This window comes from Macaca mulatta, chromosome 5, assembly GCF_049350105.2.
Source record: "Macaca mulatta isolate MMU2019108-1 chromosome 5, T2T-MMU8v2.0, whole genome shotgun sequence".
Lineage (NCBI taxonomy): Eukaryota > Metazoa > Chordata > Mammalia > Primates > Cercopithecidae > Macaca > Macaca mulatta.
The window spans coordinates 6,093,622-6,121,087 of NC_133410.1; the positions used below are offsets into that span (position 1 = coordinate 6,093,622).

The following is a 27,466-nucleotide window of genomic DNA, read 5'->3' on the forward strand; positions in this document are numbered from 1 at the left end:
AGTGAGCTGAGATCCGGCCATTGCACTCCAGCCTGGGAGACAGAGCAAGACTCTATCTCAAAAAAAAAAAAAAAAAAAAAGATTTTGCCCGGGAGAGGCAGTGGAACATGCAAGGTGCAGAGGCAGGGTGTCACTGACTCTGAGCACTGGCACCACTGGTGGCCAGAGATGTAGGCAGCGGCCAGATCCTGCATGCCCCATAGGCCACACCAAGTGGTCTGGAATTCATCCTCCAGGTGGTGGGAACCACCACTTGGGCAAGAGAATGACAGGGGCATTCAACTAATCGGCTTCAGGCATTTAATTCTCATGAAGAAGGGAGAGGGGCAGAGGGAGGAAGGAAAAGACATCATAGCTGAAGCTCCCAGTTATTCGCCAAACCCATTTCCTCGTTGTCCTGGGCGCAGTCCTCTTTCCTGGCTTCCCTCACAGGTAGGGGCATTCCAGCCAATTAACTCTGAGTGGAGTGGTGTGCGCTGCTTCAGGCACGGCTGGCCCTCAGAACTCCCACACTGGTCCCTACACACGCTCTCCCCTGCTTTGATACCAAGAACCCAGCAAGCTTGTGCTGAAAATGATGGGGCCACAGAACAGAAGGAACCTGGGGGAGCATGGCCTGGAAATCAACGTCCGTTGTGTTTGAAGTTTTGTATGTATTTCAAGTTTGTTACAGCAGTGAACATTTATCCACCTAACTAGATATTAATGTGTTTGTCCCAGGAATTTTGCCTGCCACTCAATTTCTTCTGCTTTAAAAATAACTGCTCTCAAACGAACCTCTAAAAGGGATAAAAATGGGCCCATTCCAGGCAAAAACTTACAGTGAATGAATAGCCAGGTATTAGGGCAAGGGTGACCCAGAAGACAAGGTTCCTCATCCCACCCACTGGCCCCTCACTTTCCTTCTTCCTCATGCATGGATGTGGGGGTGGGGACAGGAGAGCCCACTCCTTTTGACCCGCCTTCCCCTCTCACTCCTCCCCCCATAGAAAATGTGTTTAACACCCAGATCTGAAACCTAAAAGGATGTTAGAACTTAAAGCTAACCCCTAACTTTCAAACGCCTATAAACATGTACCTGTAACACTTGGTACACAGAGCCTGGGTTGTAAAGGCCTCTTGCTAGAGGCAAGGGGGAATGAACAGGAAAACTGGACTGCTGTGAGGCCCAAAGGGGCTATTCTGCAACTCTGGATGACTCACCATTCTTCCATATATAGAATCTTACAGGAATCTTGAGATAAACCACAGCTATTCACAACAAAGAATCAGCAAAACTGGAGCCGAAACAGCTCGCACTTACAAACCCAGCTCACTCAACATAAACAGGAACTGATTTGATGTGGCAATCGAGTAAGATGTGTGCGCATGAAAAATACAGAAGGCATGAAATAATTCAGTGTCACTTGTACTGAATAAAATAAAAAAGATGTGTAAATATTTTAAATAATCTCCTATTTAAGATAGGAAATAGGAGGAAATGTTTAATTACTGCATTATTCTATGATACTATCCACTAACATCTGAAAAGCAGAACAGATTCTATACCCATCTGGGCAAAGGGAAGTTAATTTATGAGTAGAAAGTGGCTGATGGCTGAAGAACTGCTTTGCAGGAATGGGCCTGCCCATGGGTTTCTCAAAGCCTGTGTATTCCTGTGGTCCCACACCAGTTCTCCTGCATTTCATACTGAATCACCACCTCCCAGGCTGAACCTAACTTCACCTAGGGCAGAAGGAAGGTGGGCTGGCAAGAGACCTAAACACACACGTGGAGCCTCCAGGAAGACGGCCGTACTGTTTCCTGAGGCTGCCAGCGAGCCTGAGAGAGTTCCATGAACACAGGAGGTCTGACGTATCTGCAGCAAATTCATTCTCCTTTTCCCCCAGCCCACAAAACCACCTTGCCCTCCGTGCAGTTTCTAAGGATATCAACGCCTTCCAGAAACTGGGGCGGAAACACCGCCTTGGCTATGGGACAAGTCACAGGAACAGATGCGCAAGTTGAGGAAGGTCTTTTTTGGTTCAGTTCATGCCATTCCTGAATGTTACTGACACTCCACAGCTCCACAGCAAGTGTCTGCCTTCCCCACAGGGAGACGATGTCAGTAGCAACATAAAACGGTAAGAACTTAAAAAGCAGTTTTCAGCCGGGCACAGGGGCTCATGCCAGGAATCCCAGCACTTTGGGAGGCCAAGACAGCAGATCACCTGAGGTCCAGAGTTTGAGACCAGCCTGGCTAACATGGTGAAACCCTGTATTTACTAAAAACGCAAAAATTAGCTGAGCGTGGTGGCAGGCGCCTGTAGTCCCAGCTACCCAGGAGGCTGAGGCAGGAGAATGGCGTGAACCCGGGAGGTGGAGCTTGCAGTGAGTCAAGATTGCACCACTGCACTGCAACCTGGGCGACAGAGCGAGACTGCATCTCAAAAAAAGAGAAAGGAAGGACGGACGGACGGACGGAAGGAAGGAAGGAAGGAAGGAAGGAAGGAAGGAAGGAGGAAAGAAGGAAGGAAAGAAAGAAAGAAAGAAAGAAAGAAAGAAAGAAAGAAAGAAAGAAAGAAAGAAAGAAAGAAAGAGAAAGAGAAAGAAAGAAAGAAAAGCTGCTTTCCTCAGATATAGGCAAGTTTCCCAGTCCACCAACAGAAGGAAACAGACCACCAAACCCAGGTGAGATTCAGAACAAACATCTCCAGCACTGGTGGGTCACGGAACAGCCAACCTGCTTTCATCAGGTCATTAATAGTCAAGACAAATCGCTCATGTTTACCCTCCAGAACTGACTCAATCTTTTTTCTCCATTTTCTCTTTCCTGCAGTGCCTCCCTTAGGCTAGTCCGCACTACCATTCATTCGTTCACTCATTCGTTCATTCATGCGATAAGCCGGGATGCGGCGATCCCTAACACCTGTTACTAAGTGCTGCACTGACTGCTGTAACAGGCACTTCCCAAGCACGGCCTCCTGGCCGCCAGCTCGGAGGCAGGTAAGGCGACAGGTAAGGCACAGGAACATAGAGCACCGTGTCCAGCCGCACAGCCAGCAGGGCAGAGCAGACCTTCAGATCTTTGGCTCTATGACTGCACTCTCTGAATCTCCACCAGGTTCTTTGTCCCCTCACTGGAGGGCACAACAGGCACCTTCAGAATACGCCTCTGAGGGGTGTAGGCTCCTCCCCCACCACCCTGTCATCTCCCATATTTAAATGTGCACGAGAGTTCACGGGGAGGGTCAAACACGCCCTCAGGCGAGAACCTCAACCCCAACAAGGCTGACTCCAGGCAGGGCCCTCCCCGCTATACCTGTCTGACCAGCACCCCACCTGCCACCTGGCCTCGGTTTCCTTCCCCTTCCCCAGAGCCCTGAGGGTGGTTCTCTCTGCAGACCTCTCTGGGCTACATACACTCCATTATGGATTTGCGGATTTGCTCGTTTCACACCCACTGTGTGCTGCTGTTACACATCAAGGAGAACAACAAAGGTCCAAGTCACAGATTGACCCACAGACCAGGGCTGAACAACAGAACTTCCTGCATGGTGGAAATGTACTAATCTGAGCCGCCCAACAGGGTGGCCACAAGCCACACGTGGCTACTGAGCGCCTGACTGGCCAGAGTGACTAAGAAACTGAATTTTCCATTTCAGGTAATTTTAACTCAACTGAAATAGCTACATGGGGCTAGTGGCTAACACGTTGGACAGCAGTGTGATATTCTAGTAACTAAAGCACCAACTGTGCCCCAATATATGACTCTTCAGAGTGCGGCTGCAGGGGAGGAACCCAGAGACCTGAAACAATGGAACGCGGGGCCCCCAGGAGGCCAGCCCGGGCCACAGCCCCTGCACAGCTGTGGTGACATGCAGGCTCGCCCCGGCATCTCTCCTGAGGCCCCCGGGGAATATGGGATCCACGGGGCACACAGAAGGCCTGCGAGGCGAGGCTGGTCCTCGAGGCGAGGCTGGTCCTTGCACAGAGGCCGGAGAGGGCTTCCCGGCAGTGGCTAAGCATCTACAGAAATGATCTAGGGATGCGGATCCTCAGAGAAGCAGGGAGAAGGGGTCCCTGAGTGAGCGAGCCCCACCTCTCTGCAGACCTGGTCCAGGGGAGGGGGAGCTGCCAGGCTGGTGCTTGGTGGGAAGGCCAAGGGGACACCTGCTGTGGGCAGCCAGCTGCGAGTGAGGCTGGGGTCCCCTGGAGAGGGCCAAGGACTGAAGAAGAGGAAGTGGCACCTCACGCTCGCGTGACCACGGTCCGTGTTCCTCCCAGACGTTTCCTCTTGGCATTGACTTCCCCCCTTGCTATCCTGGCCTGGCCCTCTCCACAGGAGCATGTGAGGTTACGTCCACCCAAGGGTAGGGTGGCCAAGCATGGCACCACTGTCTCATGCAGCTCCTAGCAATGGGGCCACCAGGCAGCCCCCAGAAGAGGGATCTGAGCAGCCAACATTCAGGGCTGATCCCCACAGTCCTCCCCCAGACAAGCTTACCCTGAGGACGGGGTGCTGTTCACAAATGGGGAGGCTCTTATACCATGGGAAGAAGCTCTGTCTCGGCAAGGCCAGTCCAGCAAAGCAGCGCCCACCACCACAACGCCCGGGACGGCACTGCTGCCTCCCTCTCCTGACCCAGCACACGGGAGGAGTCGAATGAAGACCTCCACTTCCTTTCTCCAACACTCCTGGGCCAGGCTCACCAGATGCAGCTCAAACAGCAATGCGATGGCCCCAGGGGGAGCCTACATCAAACGGGGTGTACACTGACCCTGCAGGCTGCACTCCCAGCCAGCTGTGTGACTGGAGCCTCCCCGCCCACATGATGAAGACCCCACTACTCTCTAGACTTCAGGGTCTCCATCCCGCTCCTCTAATCCACCCTCCTTCCACCGCCTGGAGAATCCACGCCCCACTGTAATCACCCTCACACGTCCCTGAGCCCTGCCTCTCTCTCTCTTCCCTGTACACACTTAGCTCAAAGACAAGCCTGCCCTGCACGTGTACCTGTGCAAAAAACATGGCTGGAGAAAGACACGCAGCACACTGACTGGTCCTTGATCTCCTGGCAGGGCCCTTGCTGCCCCCCGGCAACGCTTCCTTCCCTCTCCATCCATTCTCCCACACACCTTGATGGCTTTCACACCGCTTCCAACCCAGCACACCATCCCCACTGCTATAGCCCCAGGGTTTGTGCCCCCACTCAATTCACATGTTGAAATCCTAACCCTCAGGTTGACAGTATTAGGAAGTGAAGCCTTTGGGAGATCACTAGATCATGAGGGTGGAGCCCTCCCCAGTGGGATTAGTGCCCTTATAAAAGACATGTTCAACAGCTCACCAGACACTGAACCTGCTGGCACCTTGATCTTACGCCTCCCAGCTTCCAGAACTGTGGGAAACAAATTTCTGTTGTTTATAAGCCACCTCGTCTACAATATTATGTTTAAAAATTTTAAGAAGGCCCAGCATGGTGGCTCACACCTGTAATCCCAATACTCTGGGAGGCTGAGGCAGGCAGATCACCTGAGGTCGGGAGTTTGAGACCAGCCCAACCAATATAGAGAAACCCCGTCTCTACTAAAAATACAAAATTAGCCAGGCGTGGTGGCATATGCCTGTAATCCCAGCTACTAGGGAGGCTGAGGCAGGAGAATCGCTTGAACCCAGAAGGCGGAGGTTGCGGCGAGCCGAGATCGCGCCATTGCACTCTTGCCTGGGCAACAAGAGCGAAACTCCATCTCAAAAAATAAATAAATAAGTAAAAAAAAAAAAAAAAAAAAAAAAAAAAAAGCTCAAACGGACTAAGACACCCATCCTTGGGACCTTGCTTCCTACTTCACCAAAAACAAAACAAAACAAAACAAAAACCAGAGCAATCGAACAGGAACTTCTACTAACAACAGCAAATGCTGGGGGAGGAAGGATGTGGAGCAACAGAAACTCTCATTCATTGTTGGGGGGAGTCACATGGTACCAACCCTTTGGAAGACAGTTTGCTGGTTTCTTAAAAAACTAAACATACTCTTACCGTATAATCTAGCCACTGCGCGTCTTGATATTTACCCAAAGGAGCTGAAAACTTATGTCCACAAAGAAATCTGCACACAGATGATTATGGCAGTTTCATTCACAATTGCCAACACTTGGAAGCAACCAAGATGTCCTTCAGCAGTGAATGGATCAACCATGGTGCATACACACAGTGCAGTACCACTGAGTGCTAAAAAGAAATGAGCTATCGAGACATGAAGAGACTCAGATTCACACTACTAAGGAAAGAAGTCAATCTGAAAATGATTTCCACCTGTCTGGCATTCTGGAAAAGGCAAAACTATGGAGACAGTAAAAAGATCAGTAGTTTCCAGGGGTTAGGAGAAAAAGAGAGACGGATAGGTGGATCACAGAGGATTTGGGGGCAGTGAAACTCCTCAGTGTAATACGGTCATGGTAGATACACGTCATTATACATCTGTCCAAACCCACAGAATGCACAGCACCCAGGGTGGCCCCTGATGTAGACTCTGGACTCCTGGTGATAATGATGTAACAGTCAGTGTGGGCTCATTGATGGAAAAAATGGACTTCCCCAGTGTGGGCTGCTGATGAGAGGGGAGGCTGTGCACATGAGGGTAAAAAGGAGATACATGGAATTCTATGCTCTCTGCTTAATTTTGCTGTAAACCTACAGCTGCTCTAAAAAATAAAGTCTATTTTTTTAAAAAGTAAATATGTTGAAATTAAAAATCTATATTCAGGCCAGGCACGGTGGCTCATGCCTGTAATCCCAGCACTTCGGGAGGCCGAGGCGGGCGGATCACTTGAGGTCATGAATTCAAGACCAGCCTTGCCCAACACGGTGAAACCTCATCTTTACTAAAACTACAAAAATTAGCTGGGTGTGGTGGCAAGTGCCTGTAATCCCAGCTACTCAGGAGGCTGAGACAGGAGAATCGCTTGAACCCAGGAGGCAGAAATTGCAGTGAGCCGAGATCACGCCACTGCACTCCAGCCTGGGCAACAGAATGAGACTCCATCTCAAAAAAATAAAAAGTACATTCACACACAAACAATGAAGCAACACTACAAACAAAAGTAGACTACAAGCATGGAAGGGGGAGAGAGGGAGAGGAAATGGGAGAGAGGGGGAGAGAAAAATGGGGAGAGAGAGGGAAGGAGAGGGAGACAGCACACTCGAGAGAGCACCTGTGAGCAAGCTCCCTCCCCCAGACCCCTCCTCCCCATCTACCTGTGCCCCATCCTCTCCCAGGCGCCTGCTATGCTGGACTCTCCCCAGCTGAAGCCACTTCTCTGTTGAACTCTAGATCCCGCTCCTTCAGATGCAACTCAGGGACAATGCTCCAGTGATTCTCTCCTCTCCCAGGTATGTTCACCTCTTATTCTTTTACTAGGTTGTTTTCAAAGTAAAACAAACAAACAAAAAACCCCTGTATTTCTCCAATCTTAAAAAAGGAAAAATAAATCACACCACTTCTGCCTCCAGCTATCGCCCTATCTTCTCTGCTCCCCTCTGGGGCAAACCCACCGAAAGAATCATCTGCTCACTGCTTCCAGCTTCTCTTTTCCCAGTCTTCTTGGGTCTCACTCTGCCACCCAGGCTGGAATGCAGTGGCGCCATCACTGCAGTGGACCAATGCAGCAGACTCCTCGTGATACCATGTGCAGCTCACTGCAGCCTCGACCTCTTGGGTAAAGTGATCCTCCCACCTCAGCCTCCCAGGTAGCTGGGATTATAGGTGCACATCACCACACCCAGATAATGTTTCCTATTTTTTGTAAAGATGGGGTCTCACTATTTTGCCCAGGCTAATCTCAAACTCCCAGTTTAAAGTGACCCACCCACCCTGGCCTCCCAAAGTGCTGGGATTATAGGTGTGAGGCCACCATGCTGGCCCCATTCTCTTAAATATTTACTCCAGTTTTGCTTTTGCTTGTACCACTTCACTAAAACAGCTCCGGTCAAAGGTCACTGATGGCCTCCTCATTGCTAAACAGTCAATTCTTTTCATTTTTTCTTTTTTTTTTTTTTTGAGACAGAGTCTCACTCTGTCGTCCATGCTGGAGCGTAGTGGCACAATCTCGGCTCACTGCAAGCTCCGCCTCCCAGGTTCAAGTGATTGTGATTCTCAAGCCTCAGCCTCCCAAGTAGCTGGTATTACAGGCGCCCGCCACCACACCCAAATAATTTTTGTATTTTTAGTAGAGACAGGGGTTTTGCCACGTTGGCCAGGCTGGTCTCGAACTCCTGACTTGCCTCGGCCTCCCAAAGTGCTTAAACAGTCAATTCTGAGTCCTCATCTGCCCTGCCCTCTCAGCAACCTCTGCCCAGTTGCCCCTTCCCTCGTTGACGCCCATGCTCATCGGGCCCAGACCCAGCTTCCAGACCCCACACTCGTGCCCTCCCAGCTCACCAGCCCTGCCTTCTCGCACTTGCTGCTGCTGCTTCTCCTCCCAGATCTCGTGGTGCTCGCAGGCCTCAGGGTCACTCCTTGGTCCTCTTCTCTGTCCGCTGGTTTCCAAGGAGACCTCACCTGGTTTCAAACCACCTCCAATGCCAACAAGTCAATGTATACCTCCCATCCAGCCCCACTCCTGCCAGGATCCTCTCTAGTCACCTACTCCACCTCCTTTCTGTAAATGTCTAAGATGTCTCAAACTCCACCTCTCATCTTCTCTCCATCTTGGCAATTCTGTTTTCCACTGGCTGAGGCCAAAAGTCTTAGAGTCATCTTTGACTCCTTTCTTTTCTCCACACCCACATCCATTCTTCAAATCGCACCCTCCCCGCAGCTGCCACCCAGGCGAAGCCATCATCACTTCTTGTCCGGACTCCTGCAACAGCCTCCTCGGACTCCCTGCTCTGCCCTTCCCCTTCCCAGAAGCCTCTCTCGGTACAGCACCTCAGGGCATTCTGTTTAGGACTCAATGAAATCGCTACTCCTATGGCAGGCAGACTTCTGAGATTCCCTTTCCCTGATGTTCATACCCTGTAAAATCCCTCCCTTTGAACATGGGCATAAACTATAAATATGATGGGATGGTCAATCTGTGATCAGGTTACATCAAATGGCACAGATGACTTTAAGAAAGAGAGGTAGGCCAAGCACAGCAGGTCATGGTGGCTCAATCCCAACACTTGGGGAAGCCAAGGCAGGAGGATCCCTTGAGGCTAGGAGTTCGAGCCCAGCCTGGGCAACAAAGTGAGACCATGTCTCTACAAAAAATTTTTAAAATTAGCTTTGTGTGATGGCACATGTCTGTGATCCTAGTTGTTCTGGAGGCTGAGGTGCAAGGATGGCTTGAGCCTGGGAGTTTGAGGCTGCAGTGAGCTATGATGGCACCAGTGAAATCCAGCCTGGGGGAACAAAGTGAGACTCTGTCTCTAGAAAAAGAAAAGGGGAGGGGTAGGGAGGGGTGGGAACGGGTGGGGAGGGGAGGGGAGGGGTGGGGAGGGGTGGGGAGGGGTGGGGAGGGGTGGGGAGGGGAGGGGAGGGGTGGGGAGGGGAGGGGAGGGGTGGGGAGGGGAGGGGAGGGGTGGGGAGGGGAGGGGAGGGGATTCTCAATGAGCCTTACACGATTTCAGGGAGCCCTTAAAAGCATCAGTGTTCTCTCTGGGAAGAGATGTGGAGTGTGAGACGGACTCGACAAAAGAGAATCCCTCGTGCTAGTTTTCAATATGGAGGGGCCACACAGCAAGGAATTTGGGTGACTTCTAGGAGCTGCAAGTGACCCTCAGCTGACAGCAATCAGGGAAATGAGGAGCTCAGTTTACAGCCACAATGAGCTCTGGCAACAGCCTGAGTAAGCCTGGAAGCAGACAATTCCTTAGCCAAGCCTGGGACACGGACGCAGCCGCCAACGTGCTGTTTCATCCTGATAAGCGCCCGAGGGGAACCCAGCCACACCATGACGGACAGCCATGTTGTTTCCAGCCACCAAATGTGTGGTGCAAGGATGGCTTGAGCCCAGGAATTCGAGGCTGCAGTGAGCTATGATGGCACCAGTGAAATCCAGCCTAGGTGACAAAGTGAGACAGGGTCTCACTTTGTCTGCTGTTAGGCAGCAGCAAAAAACCAGGACAACTCCTCCGCTCAAAATTCTGCAGAGGAGCCAGGCACAGTGGCATGGTAGGCCCAGCTATTCTGAAGCTGAGGCAGGATGACCGTTTGAGCCCAGGAGTTCAAGGCCACACTGCACTATGGCTGCACCTGTGAATGGCCACTGCACTCCTGGCTGGCCAATGCAGCAAGACCCCATCTCAAAAAGACACAAATTCTTCAGTGGCTCCTCACTCACTCTAAGTCAAACCCACCATCATACAATGGCCTGTATGCCCACACAGAATCTGGTCCCACCGACCCTAGCCCTTCCTTCTCTCGGTCCCTGCCAGGGCCTCTGTGCTCAAATGCATCAGGCCTGCCTGCATCCTTCTCCCTTGCTGGATCACTCCCCTCCCAGGCACGCGCTTGGTTAACTTCGTGACTGACATCTTCACGTTTTTTTCTTTCTTTCTTTCCAGATAGAGTCTTGCTCTGTCGCCCAGGCCAGAGTGCAGTGGCGCGAGCTCAGCTCGCCGCAACTTCCGCCATGGTTCAAGCCCGAATGATTCAAGCAATTCTCCTGCCTCAGCCTTCCTGGTAGTTGGGTTTACAGGTGCCTGCCACCACGCCCAGCTAATTTTTGTATTTTTAGTAGAGACAGGGTTTCACACCCTGTTGGCCAGGCTGGTCTTGAACTCCCAACGTCAGGTGATCTGCCCACCTTGGTCTCCCAAAGTGCTGGGATTACAGACAGCTGTGAGCCGCCCACCTGGCCAAGGCTTTGCTTCAATCTCTCCTTCTCCTTCAGGCCTATCCTGACCAGCCTGTTCATTGTGTAACCTGCCTTCTCCGTTCCTCCCAGGACCTTGTACCACCTCTGCTTGCTGGCTTTCTCCGTAGCTCTTAAGTCTGCCAGCACATACCCTCCATCCACTCACTGTGTTTACCATCAGTGCCCTCTGCTAGCACATAAGCTCTGCAAGGACAGGGGCTTTGTTTTGTTCACAAATGAACCCCAAGCACCTAGAACAGTGCCTTGGCATATGGCAGGTGCTTAGGCGATATTTTTTTTACAGAATATATAATGAGAAACATATTTAAGAATCTAGCACAGTGCTTGGTACATAGCAGCCACGCAAAAAAAATGATCGTTATGGTTGTGATTTGCTGCCAAGAGAAAACAAAGCCCAGCAAAGCACAGGGAAGTGGCACACCCTTACAGGCCCAGCTGTTCTTTCTGAAGGTGGCTGGACCACTGGCAGGTCTGCAAACAGCATCTGCAGCAGTAACCAGACAACCTCCTGTGTGTGTCCAGCACACAAACACACAGATGGCGTCCTATGGCTCCTTTCAGCCATGTGTGCAGTGGCACCATCAGCTGCACGTCTCCAGACACGAACTGCAACCTCAAACTGAAGCTCACCCAGATTTAAAGAAATGTCTCGGGTCAAGGTTACCAGTGACCTCCCAGGTGCTGAATCAATGCTTGGTAAGAAACCAGCTATGTAAACCAGTGGCTGGAAAAGAAGTGCAGACATTCTGCAATCGAGAGGTAGTCGAGCTGCTGAATGTCCACCTGGTATAAGAACGCACAACCAGGGAACTTAAACCCTTGGGATGGGGGAATCCAAACAGTGTCAGAAGACCCAGAGTAAGGCTGGGCGCCGTGGCTCACGCCTGTAATCCCAGCACTTTGGGAGGCTGAGGCGGGCAGATCACGAGGTCAGAAGTTCGAGACCAGCCTGGCTAACATAGTGAAACCCTGTCCCTACTCAAAATACAAAACTTAGCCGGGTGTGGTTACTCAGGAGGCTGAGGCAGGAGAATCGCTTGAACCCGGGAGGCAGAGGTTGCAGTGAGCTGAGATCACACCACTGCATTCTAGCCTAGGCGACAGAGCAAGATTCCATCTCAAAAACATTTTAAAAATAAATAAATAAAAAAGAAGACCCAAGTAAGCGTGTGCCTGTGCAAACACTTAAAGGCCAGTTTCTGAAATCACTGAGACCCCTCACAGGTTTTTTTTGTTTATTTTTTGTTTTTTTGAGATGGAATCTCGCTCTGTCACCCAAGCTGGCGTGCAGTAGCACTATCTCAGCTCACTGCAACCTGCACCTCTCAGATTCACGCCATTCTCCTGCCTCAGCCTCCCACCATGATGCCCAGCTAATTTTTGTATTTTTAGTAAAGATGGAGTTTCGTCATGTTATCCAGGCTGGCTGGTCTACCCAACTCCTGACCTCAAGTGATCTGCCCACCTCAGCCTCCCAAAGCGCTGGGATTACAGGCGTGAGCCACCGCGCCTGGCCCCCTCACAGATTTTTAGTGAGGAATAATCGGAACCATCCTACGAGTTCCTTGCTTGCTAAAATCCTTTCTGCTTCTCTCGGGCTCAAGGCCTCCAGGAAGCACCTGCAGTGATTCTGCTGTATCTCCCTCCCCTGTCGATGGCCAGCCCACAAAGGCCACCAACCCAGCAGCAGTCCTCGTGACAAACAGCTGGCTCCAGCCTCACTCCCACACTTTCTTTTTTTTTTTTTTTTTTTTTTTTGAGACGGAGTCTCGCTGTGTCTCCCAGGCTGGAGTGCAGTGGCGTGATCTCGGCTCACTGCAAGCTCCGCCTCCCGGGTTCACGCCATTCTCCTGTCTCAGCCTCCCAAGTAGCTGAGACTACAGGCGCCCGCCACCTCGCCTGGCTAGTTTTTTGTATTTTTAGTAGAGACGGGGTTTCACCGTGTTAGCCAGGATAGAGTCCCACACTTTCAAATGCCTGGAGTAACTGGAGGAGGAAGAGGTATTCTCATCCTGCTGGCCCGCGATGGCTCAAGAAGCAATTCTCCAACCGTCTTCCCACTGAGGAGCTTCAGTGCCCTGACAGATGCCACCCAGCAGGCCTCCCTGACCCGGCTTACAGCTCTGCTCACTTCCTGTCTTTCGCAGAGGATCACAGTTCCATTACTGCCCTGCAAAATCGCCACAGAACCTCTGATTTCCCGTTCATCTCCTTTTGCTCTCCCAGCCCCGCGTGTCCCCCTTTCTGATCATGTTACACGTGTTGTAAGAGACGGGGTGGTGTCTTTTGTAGAAACAGCACGGACTTTGGAGTTAACAAGTGAATGTTCAAATCGCAGCTCTGCAGTCTGTGCAGTTAGCCTTTCTGAGCCTGTCTCCAGTGAGCTGTGAAATGCTTTAGAAAGCGACTGAAGAGCCTGGCCCAGAAGCTGAGCTCAGAACAGGGCAACTGCCTCCTCCAAAGGGAGCTGCTCATCTCGACCCTATCAAGCTAACAGTTCAATTCATTCTCATCAAGGCAGCACATCAGCTCCTGTGCAGACTTTCATCTTACCCCATCTGGCTGTGACAGGCTTTGAGTCTTGACACTAAATGTCGTCCTCAAAGTCCTGCCCCATCTGGGCGTCCACCATCTCTCTGGACTCCTCTCCTACCCCTGCCCCTCCTGAGCACCTCATGCTACGGCACCTTCCCAGAAAGGCTGGGCTCTCTCCTGCTCCCATGACTTTGCACGAGCTGATCCCTCACCATCTCCACCCTCATGCGGGTGGACAGCACTTTCGAAGGCCAGCCGACATCTCAGCCCTGTTATTTCTTTCTGGGCTGTCAACGGGCTTTGCTGCTTTGTTCACATCTCTCTCCAGATCCTCATCACACAGTAGAGGGACTGACCCAGTGGCCTCCAGCACTAGTCTGCCCATCTTCGAATCTTCTTGCTTCCCTACTGCCTGGCACTTGCAGCCCAACACCTTGATCAGAATGGTCCTTTCATTGTGGCAACTCTAATGTAAAGTACGTACCCCTCAGCTCGTTTTGCAAACAAGGACACTGAGCCCCAGAGAGACTGATTACCTGCCTTACCCAAGACCACACACCAGCAAACAGTGACATCAAGAGACCAGCACCCAGCACTCCCTCCCAGGATCACAGCAACACACGAGCTCATACACACCAGCAGCAACACAGGCACACAGCAGGTGCCAACTGTATATCCATAATGCCACGGCAAAGTCACCAGCCATATTAACAAACTGTTTGCACAGAAAAGGCATAGTTACAATGTTCCATTTCAGTTCACTAGAGCTAATTCTAAGACAGCCAAATCAGGAATAAATTAGAGTCAGGCAACATAAAAACACAGACTAGACATTAATGTGCCTGCAATGTGCCCAGCGTGTCACATCTATGTACACTCCCTCCCATTTAATCCCAACAACCCTTAGAAGCATAAACTCATTCCTGTTTCCCTGTATCCTTGGGCAAACCACTTAACCACCCCTTGCCTCAGTTTCCTCACATGTAAATGAAAATTCACGGTACTTACTTGAATTAGTCAGCTTTTGGTGCAGGATACAGAAACTCGGCTAATTTTTGTATTTTTAGTAGAAACGAGGTTTCACCATGTTGGCCAGATTGGTCTCAAAGTCCTGACTTCAGGTGATCGACCCGCCTCGGCCTCCCGAAGTGCTGGGATTACAGGCGTAAGTCACCGCACTCGGCCCCCTCACATTAACTCTTTACAAGAGGTGCCATTAACCCCATGTCACTCAAGTACACACTGGCGATCGCAGAGGCTAAGTGACTTTCTCAAGATCACACAGTACAAAAATGGCAGAGCTGAGGTTCAAACTTGGGCCACAGCAGCCCCCGCTCTCAATCACCAATATTCTTCTCTGCCTGTGAATTACCCTTGGTGCCAGGGTGAACCAGACACAGGCTTGGCCTCCAAGGAGCTCCCAGCCAGGTAGGGAAGCGGTCTGGAAAAATCCATCATTCCAGTTCTTTAAACACAGCCAGGTGCCCCCACCTCCCAGCCTGTCACAAGCTGTTCCCTCTGCCCCACACCTTCACTGGGCAAGCTCCCGATCCTTCAATGCAGTTCAGACACCTCTCCTCAGCAATGGGCACTCAGATCATCTGAGAGCTCCATAAAGGGGCTACACAAGAGACGATGTACTTGGTCAAAACTAATTCTCAACTTCCAGACCAATGTGGATTAGGAGATTAAACCCCTGGCTTCACAGAGCCCAACCCTATCTCCTGTGGAAAATAAACGCGTCCCAAGCATGTTACTGACTTTCTCTTACACTTGCTGTCCGGGTTTCTAGACAAATACTCCTAATCTACACTGGACTCATATGATCCCTTAACACGGTCCCACTCTTCTATACAAATGAAAATCGTCCTCAAATTACTTTAGTAAATTTCCTTCAAAGCAGCAAATCCCAGCACTTATTCTCAAAGGCTGGGTGAGTCTGCCAGCCCCTCCCTGGGGTATCTGGCAATGTCTGGAGACATTTTTAGCTGTCACAACTGGGGGAGTGCCGCTGGCATCTCGTGGGTGGAGGCCAGGGAAACTGCAAGGCATCTCCAATGCACAGGACAGCCGCCCACAACAAAGACACATCTACCCCAAAACATCGGCCAGCAGGAGAGGCCCTGCTCTGACTTCTTCAGCAACAGGTTGACACAATTCAGCACAATATGGGAGAACTAGAGAAAGCTTTAAAAAAACTTATTTTTTAGAAATGAGAATATTTCTGTTAGAACCACAGAAAGCTACTACTTCCAGAGTGCCAAGAAGTTAAATGCCCTATTTGATCTCTAACCTTATACAGTAGTTTTATCCCCTACTTAAGGCTCAGAAAGGTAACTTGCACAAGGCCCACAGCGATTCAACAGGAGGGCTCACGATGAAGCCAGGCGGCATGAACTCCTGAACCAGCACTCGTGGCTGCAGTGCCGCCCCCTCCCCACCCATAGTAACAGCACTCGTGCCCGCCCCCATAGCCTGTGAAATGCCTTGTGTGTCTACCTCATCAGATTGTGAGCTCCATAAAGGCAGTGACTCTCTCTAAAGCTCAGGCTGGAGTCTGGGACACAGGTGCTCATTAGTGTGGGGGAAGGACAAAAGCAAGCCAGGCCTGCAGCTTCTGGGAGGCTGTGGTCAGGCCTGGCCAGCCTCCTGTCACTCCCCTCCTCCCATCTCACCCGGGCCACCTCATCAAGCAGCCAAGGTCATCATCCCTGCCTGTCTCTACCCTTCCCTCTGAGCATGTTCTCCTAGACTACACTGTCCACACGTCCTTCCCTAACCCAGAGACTGATTCACTGAGGACAAGGAAACCAGAAGGCAAGACAGTGAGGGGACAAAGTGGGGTAACAGGATGGCTCAGAAGCCAGGGCTGGGAACCCCAGAGGACCAGCTCTAGCCCCAGCCCTGCCCTCCACAAAGACTCACAATGACCACAGTCCTCTGGGTACCTGCTGGGGGCCAGGCCCTGGGCTGAGTGGATGGACATTGGCTGTAACTCCATTTACTCACCTATAAAATGTTTAGTGAGCTCTAAAGATTCTGGAACAGAAACCCTTTCCCCGCAAAGGAACTCTAGATGGAAACTCTTCTGTAACATTTTTAAGACTCTAGGACAAAAAAAAAAAAAAAAAACACTAGACTCTGTCCATGTCATCACTTGTTTTGAGTCATTTTTCATTATATTCCATTATCTTCCCAAAGGTAGTTCAGAGAGGCTCACAATAACAATGTCACAGCCATTACAAGGATAAGGAGACCGGAACCAAGGAATAAAATAAGAGACACTTGTTTCCTGCAGCGCAAAGCTGAGTATGATTTTCAAGAAACAGTAGCTTTAGAAATGATCTAGAAATTGCATAACCAACGATGCTTCCTTTCAAAGGGGAAGAGGATCCAACACACACAGCTCAGTCAGCTGAATCACAACGGCGGCAGACACAGCAACGTGGCCATGATCGCCACAAGCAACTGATACTTAAAAGTTTACTACGTGTCTGGATCTGCGTTAAATTTCTCACATGCTAACCCATTTAATCCCCACTGCCACGGAAGGAAGGGTTTCATTATCCCCACTTCTTAGGTGAGGCAGAGGAGACAGAACACGCAAGGACAAAGGTGAGCGTGTGGCGTTCGTCAACAGCATAATGGGCACACGTGCCACGCTCCTCCACTCACAGTTTTAGGGGTGAGAAAACTGACTGGGAGGTGAAGGAACTTGCTCAAGGCCACAGAGCTGGACACGGTGCAGGTCAGTTGAATTCCAAAGCCACACTCCTTCCACCATGCTGTTTCCCGGCCAACCCCATTTCGAGCAAGGTTTCCCAGATTTGCCAAGAAGCCCAGGTGATTCTGAAAACCCATCCTCAGGCCCTACTCGCTGAGCTTCTGATTCTGTATGTTCTGGATGGATCGTGAGGACCGTGTGGAACAGGTACCAGGTGTTGTTCATAAGCGGGGACAGTTGAACACACTCGTCTGAGCACAGGGAAGTTCCGCCACACGAATCTAACCACAGCAACACCGTGACACGGCTACAGCCTCAGAAAGGATAGTGACAACATCTCCCCCAAAGTTCCCGGGTTCCTCCCACTGAGGGCAATCGCTTAGTTACTGTGTTCTGAAACCAGGAACTGTGCTCATGGTACCAAGATACCTATCTGTCAGCACATTTGAGAAGAAGGTTTCCCGACAAAACCACAGGCCACACCACAGACCATCTCACCCAGAACTGGGCTTAGGCTTGTCTGAGATGATCCTCTTTAGTTGATGAAGCAACTGAGGCAGTGATAAGTTAATGTGTTGGCCACAGTCAGAGTCTCCAGCTGACTCCAGCTGGCACACCACACCATCTCAAAGGGACACCCAGTACTGCAGTGTTTGACGTGGGTTCTGCTAGAGACGCACACACACGGGGCAGCCAGGGTCAACTGCAGAAATGTTCCCCTGTCAAGCCCTGGCCCCAGAGCCCTCCAAAGAGCAGCTATGGAGCACATCACAATTCTTTTTTTTGTTTGTTCTTTTGAGATGGAGTCTTGTTCTGTCACCCAGGCTGGAGTGCAGTGGCGTGATCTCGGCTCACTGCAACCTCTGCCTCAACCTCCCCAGTAGCTGGGATTACAGGTGTGCACCACCATGCCTGGCTAATTTTTGTATTTTTAATAGAGACAGGGTTTTGCCATGTTGGCCAGACTGGTCTTGAACTCCTGACCTTCAGGTGTTCCACTCACCTCAGCCTCCCAAAGTGTTGAGATTACAGGAGTGTTCCACCGCACCTGGCCACAGATCTCGATTCTCCATATATTCTCCACAGCCCCCGTGCCCTTCCTCCCAGCACGCCACAGTTCAGGAGTTCACATATACTTGTGTGACGAAGGCGTCCACTCCCACCGCCCCCAGGCCACAAGCCCACCCTAAGTCATTACCCAACATCGTTTCTCTCACCATATTACCCCACATGACCAGCCTACAACAGGGCCTAGGAAATAGGCACTTGTTGAACAAAAGCCTGAGAGCACAAATGAGAGGCAGAAGCTGAAGGTGCGGCCCCCACAGGGCTTCAGGGAGACACAGGAACTCCAGCACCTGGGTGACAAGGCCCCACGGGGACGGGGTGCATGGCCGGGTCCAGCACGGTGGGAATGCACGGTGCTGTAGTGCAGTGAGGCACACACCTCCACAGCAGGGGCAGGGGCAGGGCCAGGGCCAGGGCACGCACACAAGAGCACAGACATCCAGGAGCACGGGGACACGGCCAGGACACCCGGCATGACAGCACTGCACTACGCCAGTGAGGGCTGGCACTAGAAATGGGAGTTACTCACAGGCGTCACCCTCACCACTGCCGTCTGCTTGGCCCAAGAAACATTAATATGAGTGCACAGGGCCCCACAGAGGCTCAGGCTGCCGATTTGGTAATGCTGGCCACCTGTGGGACGGCCACAGCAGGTCAGAGGCAGAGAAGTGACAACAGACTGCAAATGAGCCAGGGGCAGTGAAGAGCAGAATCCCCAACAGACCAGTCCTTACAATCCCAGAGGACTCCGGGCTTCCGGGAAAAGGCCCAGTTATCTGTGTGAGACAGTGCCTGCCTAACACCACAGAGAACACACAACACATGTGAGACAGGAACAAGGAGACTGGTCTGGACTCAACCACCACGCTCTTCTAGAGGGCAAAGATGGCATTACCTTGCGAAGAAGCTACTAAACGGCCCCAATATTTTCAATTTACTCCCCTCCTCAGCTTCATGAATACAGTCCTGCTGGTGTAAGCCACTGGTTTCCTTGACAGAGCTCAAGGTGACGTTGGTAAACTGTGGGTCATCGTCATTCTCCAGGGTCACAATGGCACTGGAGCTGCTCGTGACCACAAGGTCCAAGATGTCCTCATTGCTGACAGACAGCGTGGTGGACAGCTCTGTCCCAAGACTGGACACACTGCAGACAGACACATCATCGCTGCGGGTCAGGGCTTTGGAGGTCGGGCTGTAGAGCTTTACCGAGTCATAGCCTGTCCTGGGAAACGTGGAGGATTTGCGCACGCTCTGTTCCCGCTCAGCGCTGCTGGGGGCTGGTGGCGCACAGGACGGCAGTGCGCAGGCGCTCTGGAAGGCCCGCTCGGGGATGAGGTCGGAGTCGGACTGCTTCCTCCTCACGTGGACCGCGCTGCAGGGCACAGGCTCCGGGTTCCCGATCTCCAGGGTAGGAATCCCTGAGTCCACGGACTGGAGGCTATGCCGGTCTTCTAAAGCCCTGAGTTTCAGCTTGGGCCCGTACTCAGGCGCTGAGAGGAGTCGGGGCGCCTTGAGATTGACGTGTTGCAGGTTCTGAAGGGGGTTTCCTGGTCGACCATCCAGAATGCCCATCAAGGCTACGCCATTTGTAGAGGTGGAGAGTTTTCCATCAGTCATCTTGGTCCAAGGAGAAACTAGAAAAAACACAAACCTGGAAATTAAAGTGGATATAAAATTCAAAGATGCCACACCTCTGACACACAGCTGAAATGGTCTCATCTCCCACTTAAAGGAGAAAGCCTTGAAAAGGTTCCACATACCCAAGTTTTGATTCAAGTCCAGAAGCTAGAGGTGGTTTTTGTTTTTGTTTTTTGACACAGAGTCTCACTCTGTCGCCCAGGTCGGAGTGCAGTGGCGCCATCTCAGCTCACTGCAAACCTCTGCCTCCCAGGTTCAAGCGATTCTTGTGCCTAAGCCTCCCAAGCAGCTGGGATTACAGGCGTGCGCTACCAAGCCCAGCTAATTTTTGTATTTTTAGTAGAGACAGGGTTTCCCTATGTTGGCCAGGCTGGTCTCAAACTCCTGACCTCAAGCAATCCGCCTACCTCGGCCTCCCAAAGTGCTGGGATTATGGGCATGAGCCACCACGCCTGGCCCAGAAGCTAGAGTTTTAACATACATTGTCATGATATAACACAGCGGGAAGATAACCCAAACAAAGGATGTACCCGAGGTAAAAATAATCATCACTGCCCCTACCAGTCACATCTTCATCCCCAGGACAGCACGGGGAGCGTGAGAACTGGACTTGGGGGACGGGGGTGTGAATCCATAACCCATACATATGTCAAAGATCTACTTGTTCTGAGACAGCATTAAAATCCTAAGATATCTTCATTAAGACGGAAAACAACAACAAAATAAATTATGCATGCCATCTGCAGCAGCAAGGCCTCTCCACAAATGTTTCAGTCACGCTTACATGCATCTACAAGGCTGGGCACAGTATCCCCTTTACCACGGAAGAAACCGAGGCTTGGCCAGACTAAGAAACGGGTCTAAGATCACCCTGCTGTTTAACCGCAGAGCTGGGATCTACAGGACCCCAAAGGAGACCACACGTAGGTTAGAAAGGCTTGGTTTAGGATTACACAAACCCAGGTCAGAAGGCCAGCTCAGTGAAGATAATTAATAAAAGAGAGTCAAGACCACAACCTCCGAGGTTTGAGTGAGTAGAGTCAAAACCGTCAGTGCATCCTGGGCAACATAACAAGACCATGTCTCTACAAAAAACTAAAAAAAATCAGCTCAGGGTGGTGGCACATGCCTGTAGTGCAAGCTACTCTGGAGACTGAGGTCAGAGGATCACTTCAGCCTGGGAAGTTTTAGGCTGCGGTGAGCCATGATTACACCACTGCACTCTGGCCTGGGTAACAGAGAAAGACCCTATCTCTAAAATAAAATCTGTTAATCACACGCACACATCTAAGGCCATGTCTAAAGTTCTCTGGCATGGCCAGGCGTGGTGGCTCACACCTGTAATCACAACACTTTGGGAGGCCGAGGCGGGCAGATCACTTGAGGTCAGGAGTTCAAGAGCAGCCTGGCCAACATGGCGAAACCCCATCTCTACTAAAAATACAAAAATTAGCCAGGCTTGCTGGCATGTGCCTGTAATCTCAGCTACTAGGAGGCTGAGGCAGGAGAATTGCTTGAACCCAGGAGGCGGAGGTTGCAGTGAGCCAAGATTATGCCACTACACTCCAGCCTGGGCAACAGAGCAAGCCTCTGTCTCAAAAAAAAAAAAAAAAAAATTAGCCAGGTGTGGTGGTACATGCCTATAATCCCAGCTACTCAGGGAGGCTGAGGCAGGAAAATCACTTGAACCCAGGAGGTGGAGGTTGCAGTGGGCCAAGATCATGCCACTGCACTCCAGCCTGGGTGACAGGGCGAGGTTCCATTTCAAAAAATAAAAAAATAAAAAATAAAGTTCTCTGGCCTAACCAGGCATGGTGGCTCATGCCTGTGATCCCACCACTTTGGGAGGTAGAGGCAGGAGGATCGCTTGGGCCTAGGAACTCAAGAGCAAGCCTAGGCAACAATGGGAGACCTTGTCTTTAAAAAAATTTAAAAATTAGCTGAGTGTGGTGGCACATGTCTGTGGTCCTAGCTATTTGAAAGGCTGAGGTGGGAGGATCACTTGAGCCCGCCCAGGAGGTTAAGACTGCAGGGAACCCTGATAACACCACTGCACTCCAGCCTGAACGACAGAATGAGACCCTGTCTCAAAAATAAATAAATAAATAATCAAGTTCTCTGGCCTAAGACAAATGAGGAAGGGAGGGTATGCAGCACACTAGCCTGGAGAGCACAGTCCCAGCACACTGAGAACCCCGACAGCTACCTTTGTTTTTCTTTAAAATGGCCAGGGGCAGTGGCTCATGCCTGAAATCCCAGCGCTATAGGAGGCCGAGGCAGGTGGATCACCTGAGATCAGGAGTTCCAGACCAGCCTGGCCAACATGGTGAAACCCCGTCTCTACTAAAATTACAAAAAATTAGCTGCGCGTGGTGGCAGATGCCTGTAACCCCAGTTACTCAGGAGGAGAATTGCTTGAACTCGGGAGGTAGAGTGGCAGTGAGCAGAGATCGCGCCACTACACTCCAGCCTGGGCAACAAGAGCAAAACTCCGTCTCAAAGTAAAAAAGAAATCAGGTGGTGTGTTTAAATCTGGTCCATACAAGAGAACAACATAAAGAACAGGGCTTTGGACTCAGACGTTCCTGGGCTCTATATTGCCTTGGGAGAATTAAGTACCACAAGAAAAGCATTGAATAGTCACCTGGCCCCCAACAGGCACTTTGTTGGTAGCTGCTATCGTCAAACAGAGAGGAGCTGAAGGTCTTCAAGCACAGAAGAAAGAATGAAACCACTCCTGCTTGGGTGTCAGCTTTTGTAAGGAGCCTACATGCTCCTAATTAGGAAGCCTGGCCTGCCTCTCAGTGTCAACATAGCAAAAGCAAATTAATTAAAAGAAGAAAAAGGGGAGCCAGGTGCAGTGGCTCATGTCTGTAGTCCCAGTTACTCAGGAGGCTGGGGCAGGAGAACCACTTGGAGCCCAGGAGTTCAAGGCTGCAATGAGCTATGATCACCATTGCACTCCAGCCTGGGCAACAGGCACAATCCTGTCTCCAGAAAAACAAAGGAGAGACAGGGAGGGGAGTCATCTCCCTCCTTCCCAGAAACTGAAGGAGCCAGTTAGAGTGCAGCGCTGAGGCAAAAATAGAAATGTGAAGGAATGAAATGAAATGCAGAATTCAGAAATAGACTCAACTACATATAAATATCTGATTCAGCCTGGGCAACACAGTGAGACCCCCCATCTCTACCAAAAGTAAAAATTAGCCAGGCATGGTAGTGCACAACTGTAGTCTCAGCTACTGAGAAGGCTGAGGCAGGAAGATCTCTTGAGTCCAGGAGTTCAAGACTGTAGTAAGCTATGACAGCGCCATGGCACTCCAGCCTGGGCAACACAACAAGACCCTGTTTCAAAATAAATAAATAGGCCAGGTGCAGTGGCTCATGCCTGTAATCCCAGTACTTTGGGAGGCCAAGGCAGGCAGATCACGAGGTCAGGAGTTCGAGACCAGCCTGACCAAGATGGTGAAACCCCCCCCCTACTAAAAATACAAAATTAGCTGGGCGTGGTGGCACACACCTGTAATCCCAGCTACTCAGGAGGCTGAGGCAGGAGAATCGCTTGAACCCGGGAGGCGGAGGTTGCAGTGAGCCAAGATAGCACCACTGCACTCCAGCCTGGGTGACAGAGCGAGACTCCATCTCAAAATAAATAAATAAAGAAAGAAATATAAAGAAATATAAAAAATAAAAACTTGAAATACGACCCAGTGAGTAAGGGAGGATTATTTAATCACAGTGTTACAGTAATTGATAATCAACTTTTCTTTTTTTTTTTTTTTTTTTTTTTTGAGACGGAGTCTCGCTCTGTCGCCCAGGCTGGAGTGCAGTGGCGCGATCTCAGCTCACTGCAAACTCCGCCTCCTGGGTTCACGCCATTCTCCTGCCTCAGCCTCCCGAGTAGCTGGGACTGCAGGCGCCCACAACCGCGCCCGGCTAATTTTTTGTATTTTTAGTAGAGACGGGGTTTCACCGTGGTCTCGATCTCCTGACCTTGTGATCCGCCCGCCTCTGCCTCCCAAAGTGCTGGGATTACAGGCGTGAGCCACCGCGCCCGGCCGATAATCAACTTTTCTTAGAAATTAGAACCACACTGTACTACACTAAGGCCAAAATACAGACAAAAGTAGAGTTTAATACAAAAGTGAAATTATAGGCCAGCATGGTGGCTCATGCCTGTAATCCCAGCACCTTGGGAGGTTGAGGCGGGCGGATCACCTGAGGTCAGGAGTTCGAGACCAGCCTGACCAACATGGTGAAACCCCATCTCTACTAAAAATACAAAATTAGCCAGGCATGGTGGTGCATGCCTGTAATCCTAGCTACTTGGGAAGCTGAGGCAGGAGAATAGCTCAAACCCGAGAGGTGGAGGTTGCAGTGAGCTGAAATCATGCCACTGCACTCCAGTCTGTGCAACAAGAGCGAAACTCCGTCTAAAAAAAAAAAAAAAAAAAAAGGTGAAATTATCCAAGTGCTGCAAAAAATAAAATGTTTCTCCAACCTATAGAGCAAAAACTCTGGGCATGATCTGAAAGAATCCGGACATCACCTCCCCACACGTGAACACGTTTTCAGTGTTTCACAGCCGTCCCTGCTCTTCCCCAGAGCCATGAGCCCTCCAAGGCAGGGCCACTGCAGACCCTCTGTGTGTCCCCTGCTCGGGAAGAATCCCTCAAGTTTCTACGTTAGGAAACAACAGAATTCACAAAAGTAAAGATATAATCCAGGTTGATTCAAATGTATACCGATTTAGAAGTTCTACGTACACTTTAATTAAAAGGAAAATAGAGTAAGAAACATTTTCAGCACACAACTAAGAGCTCATCTTTGACAATGTCAAGGTCATTCGAATTATCAAAACACCATCAACACTCTAACAGATCAAACTGGCAAAAAGCCACACATGTAAGAGGAAATCCTCATGCTAAACAGAGCTGAGGGCCTCTCGCAGGCCCCACTGAAATTCTGGCTCTGCCAGCTGCCAGGTAAGGCGACCTCAAATGAGGTGCTTAACCCTTCTGAGCCTCAACTTCCCTCTTTCTCAGCAGTAAAATGGGACAATACCCTATAGCTCACAGGCTGGTCTGAGGACAAAAGAAATGAGGTCTGGTGAAGCCACCGGCAAATCCAGCCCCTAACTGACACACAGTAGGTGCCCAGTGAACGTGCCGCTTCCCTTTATTTCCTAGTACAGCAAAACACAAATGTAAGCCACAAAAGAGATGCAGGTTAGAATGCAAATTCTGATGACAGAGTAGACAGGAACACAAAAAAGTATATCCTTCCTAGGAAAATCAGTGCCTGGGTAAACAGAAGGCATCACTCACGTCTGGAATTGGAAACCATTTTGGTGAAACTATAGGATTTCATTCATGGCAGTCCAAGGACCCTTCCCTGAATTGCCGCCAAGAAGAAAGCACAGGAAGAAGGAAGGAAGGTCTGGCAGAGCCCAAAGCCATCTGGCTTTAAGTCGAGAAAGAAAACCTTTCTCTACTCATCTCCTCTGCCGTCGGGGGGCCAGGGACAGCAGCCCGAGGGCCTCTCCTACGGAGAAGTTGAGCCAACTTTGAGGTCTTTGTTGGTCCCAAGTCCAGTTAAGTTTCTTAAACCTCAGAGAGGGCGTCAGTCTTCAGGGAAATAAGCCTAAAAGGGAAAATGTACTTCCGCTTGCAACACACTTTAAAACCAAACTCTGCAAGGGCCAAGGCCACCTGTCCTCAAGCACTTCCGCCTGGTGCCACTAGGGCAGAAGCTGCACGCCAGGCCACCTGCCACCTGATAGTACCCTTCATAGGGGAAGTTGTACAAACAAGGTGTGTGCTTCTGAGACAAGGCTAATGGGTGGACTCTGGACGCTGGCCAGGAGACCAACTGCAGATGGCCTGCCTCCAAGTCCACGTTTATAGAAGACAAACTAAGCCTGACTTCCCCAAGCCAGCACACAGGGCCCTCCTGATCCGTCTCTACCTGCCTCTCTAGCCTTGTGCACTTGCACCCGGCCACCTACCTGCCCCCACCACCAGCCCACTCAGCCCTACTCACCACCACCTGGGGTGCCCTCCTCAGGTAGGCCATCAGGGGCCTCAGAGCCCTGGTAGGGTGTGGCACAAGGAGACACTCAATTGGTGTTTTCAAAAGCCACCTCCTCTGAAAAGCCTTCCCTGCCTCTCCCAGAAAGCTGCCAGGCCTCCTTCCTCCTAGGCTCCTTTTGGCCACACCCTGCCTGAAACAGCTATCTTACGGCTGTTCTCAGGTGGCTCTCCTCACTGGATTCTACGCTTCGGGCAGCCACAGCGCTAATCATTTCTGGGAACTATTCTCTGGTTAAATGCCTGGCATGGATTAAGGTTTCAAAAATCTACTTGCTGAATTAATTACTACTAACAACTGAGGTCTTAAGTGGGCAGATTTCAGGGACAGTCCCATCCAAGAAACATCTGCTGAGAGCTGGATTATGTTCCAAGAACTTGGTGAGAGCTGGAGGTAAGACTACGAGGAAGAAATCCCCTGCCACCAAGTTCCCGGACAGTGCACACCAGCAGCTGAGCAGTGACCAGCCTACACACTGGTTAGAGGCTAGACCAGATGGTGAGGAACGCTGTCAACACATGATGGTCAGGAAAGTGAAAATTCCTCCCTCGACAGATGTTTTCCAAAGTCCCAATCACTAACGTCCTAGTGACAGCATCCCACTGCAACAGTGACCACTGCGGTACGCACCCCTAGGTAGGCACAGGAGGAACGGACCCAGCGCCTGGCCCAGCACCCTGCCATGGAAGACACTGAACCCAAGTCAAATGGTGATGAGTCATCACTTTCCGGCCAACAGAAAGATATGAAGTATGGATAAGAGAAAGACCGTTTCCATTCCATGCAACGAGGCCATCTGAATTGTATTTACCTGTCACAAGACTCAGTTCCGCAGGAAGCAAAGAGGACAGCTGCCCCCGAGGGATTCAATCAACTGTCACTCCACCAGAGCCACAATCCTCACTTCAGTACAAGTCAGAAAGCAGAGGGTAGCTCTGCCAGTGACTCTGCATGGGGCTTTGGAAAACAATCCCGTCTAGAAGCAACTGCTTGATTTTCTCCTCCTTAAAAAGCAGTGGGAATGGTCTTGACCCAAGTCTTCATAAATAAAAGCAACTGTTTACAAAGGCCAAACCAAACGATCTAGGTGTGTTCCCACGGGGTAAAAACATCCACTTAGTGGCTTCAGGGAGAAGTCATGCTGCCGTCTGTGTAGACATCCACGGGCAGCCTCTTCCCAGGGCTGGAGCATGAAGCTCTCCTGTCCCGGCTCCTCTCTGGACGCTCCACAGGACAGCTGCCTCTTCAAACCCCAGTGGCAAGGGGGCACTGTCCTATCTGATCCTCAAAGGGGGGTGTGTTCACCTTTACTGCCAAGCCTGCCATCATCTCAGCTCTGGCCACTGACTACTGGATTCTTTTTTTTTCTTTTCTTTTTTTTTTTTTTTGAGACAGAGTCTTGCTCTGTGCTCCAGGCTGGAGTGCAGTGGCCAGATCTCAGCTCACTGCAAGCTCCGCCTCCCCGGGTTCACGCCATTCTCCTGCCTCAGCCTCCCGAGTAGCTGGGACTACAGGCGCCCGCCACCTCGCCCGGCTAATTTTCTTGTATTTTTAGTAGAGACGGGGTT

At 50.8% G+C, this 27,466-nt stretch overlaps 1 protein-coding gene across 6 annotated transcripts in view; it reads right to left on the minus strand.

The window, feature by feature from the left end:
- Window positions 1-27,466, minus strand: part of TBC1D14 (TBC1 domain family member 14) — a 123,839-nt gene that overhangs the window by 89,882 nt on the left and 6,491 nt on the right. For all 6 annotated transcript variants that reach the window (XR_013417746.1, XR_013417747.1, XM_078003141.1 and 3 more), the window contains exon 2: window positions 19,066-19,804. Coding sequence is in view for 4 of the 6 variants with exons in the window: in XM_078003141.1 (XP_077859267.1) it covers window positions 19,066-19,787 (722 nt within the window). In the remaining 2 variants the exon portion in view is untranslated. The remainder of the gene's footprint in view (window positions 1-19,065; window positions 19,805-27,466) is intronic.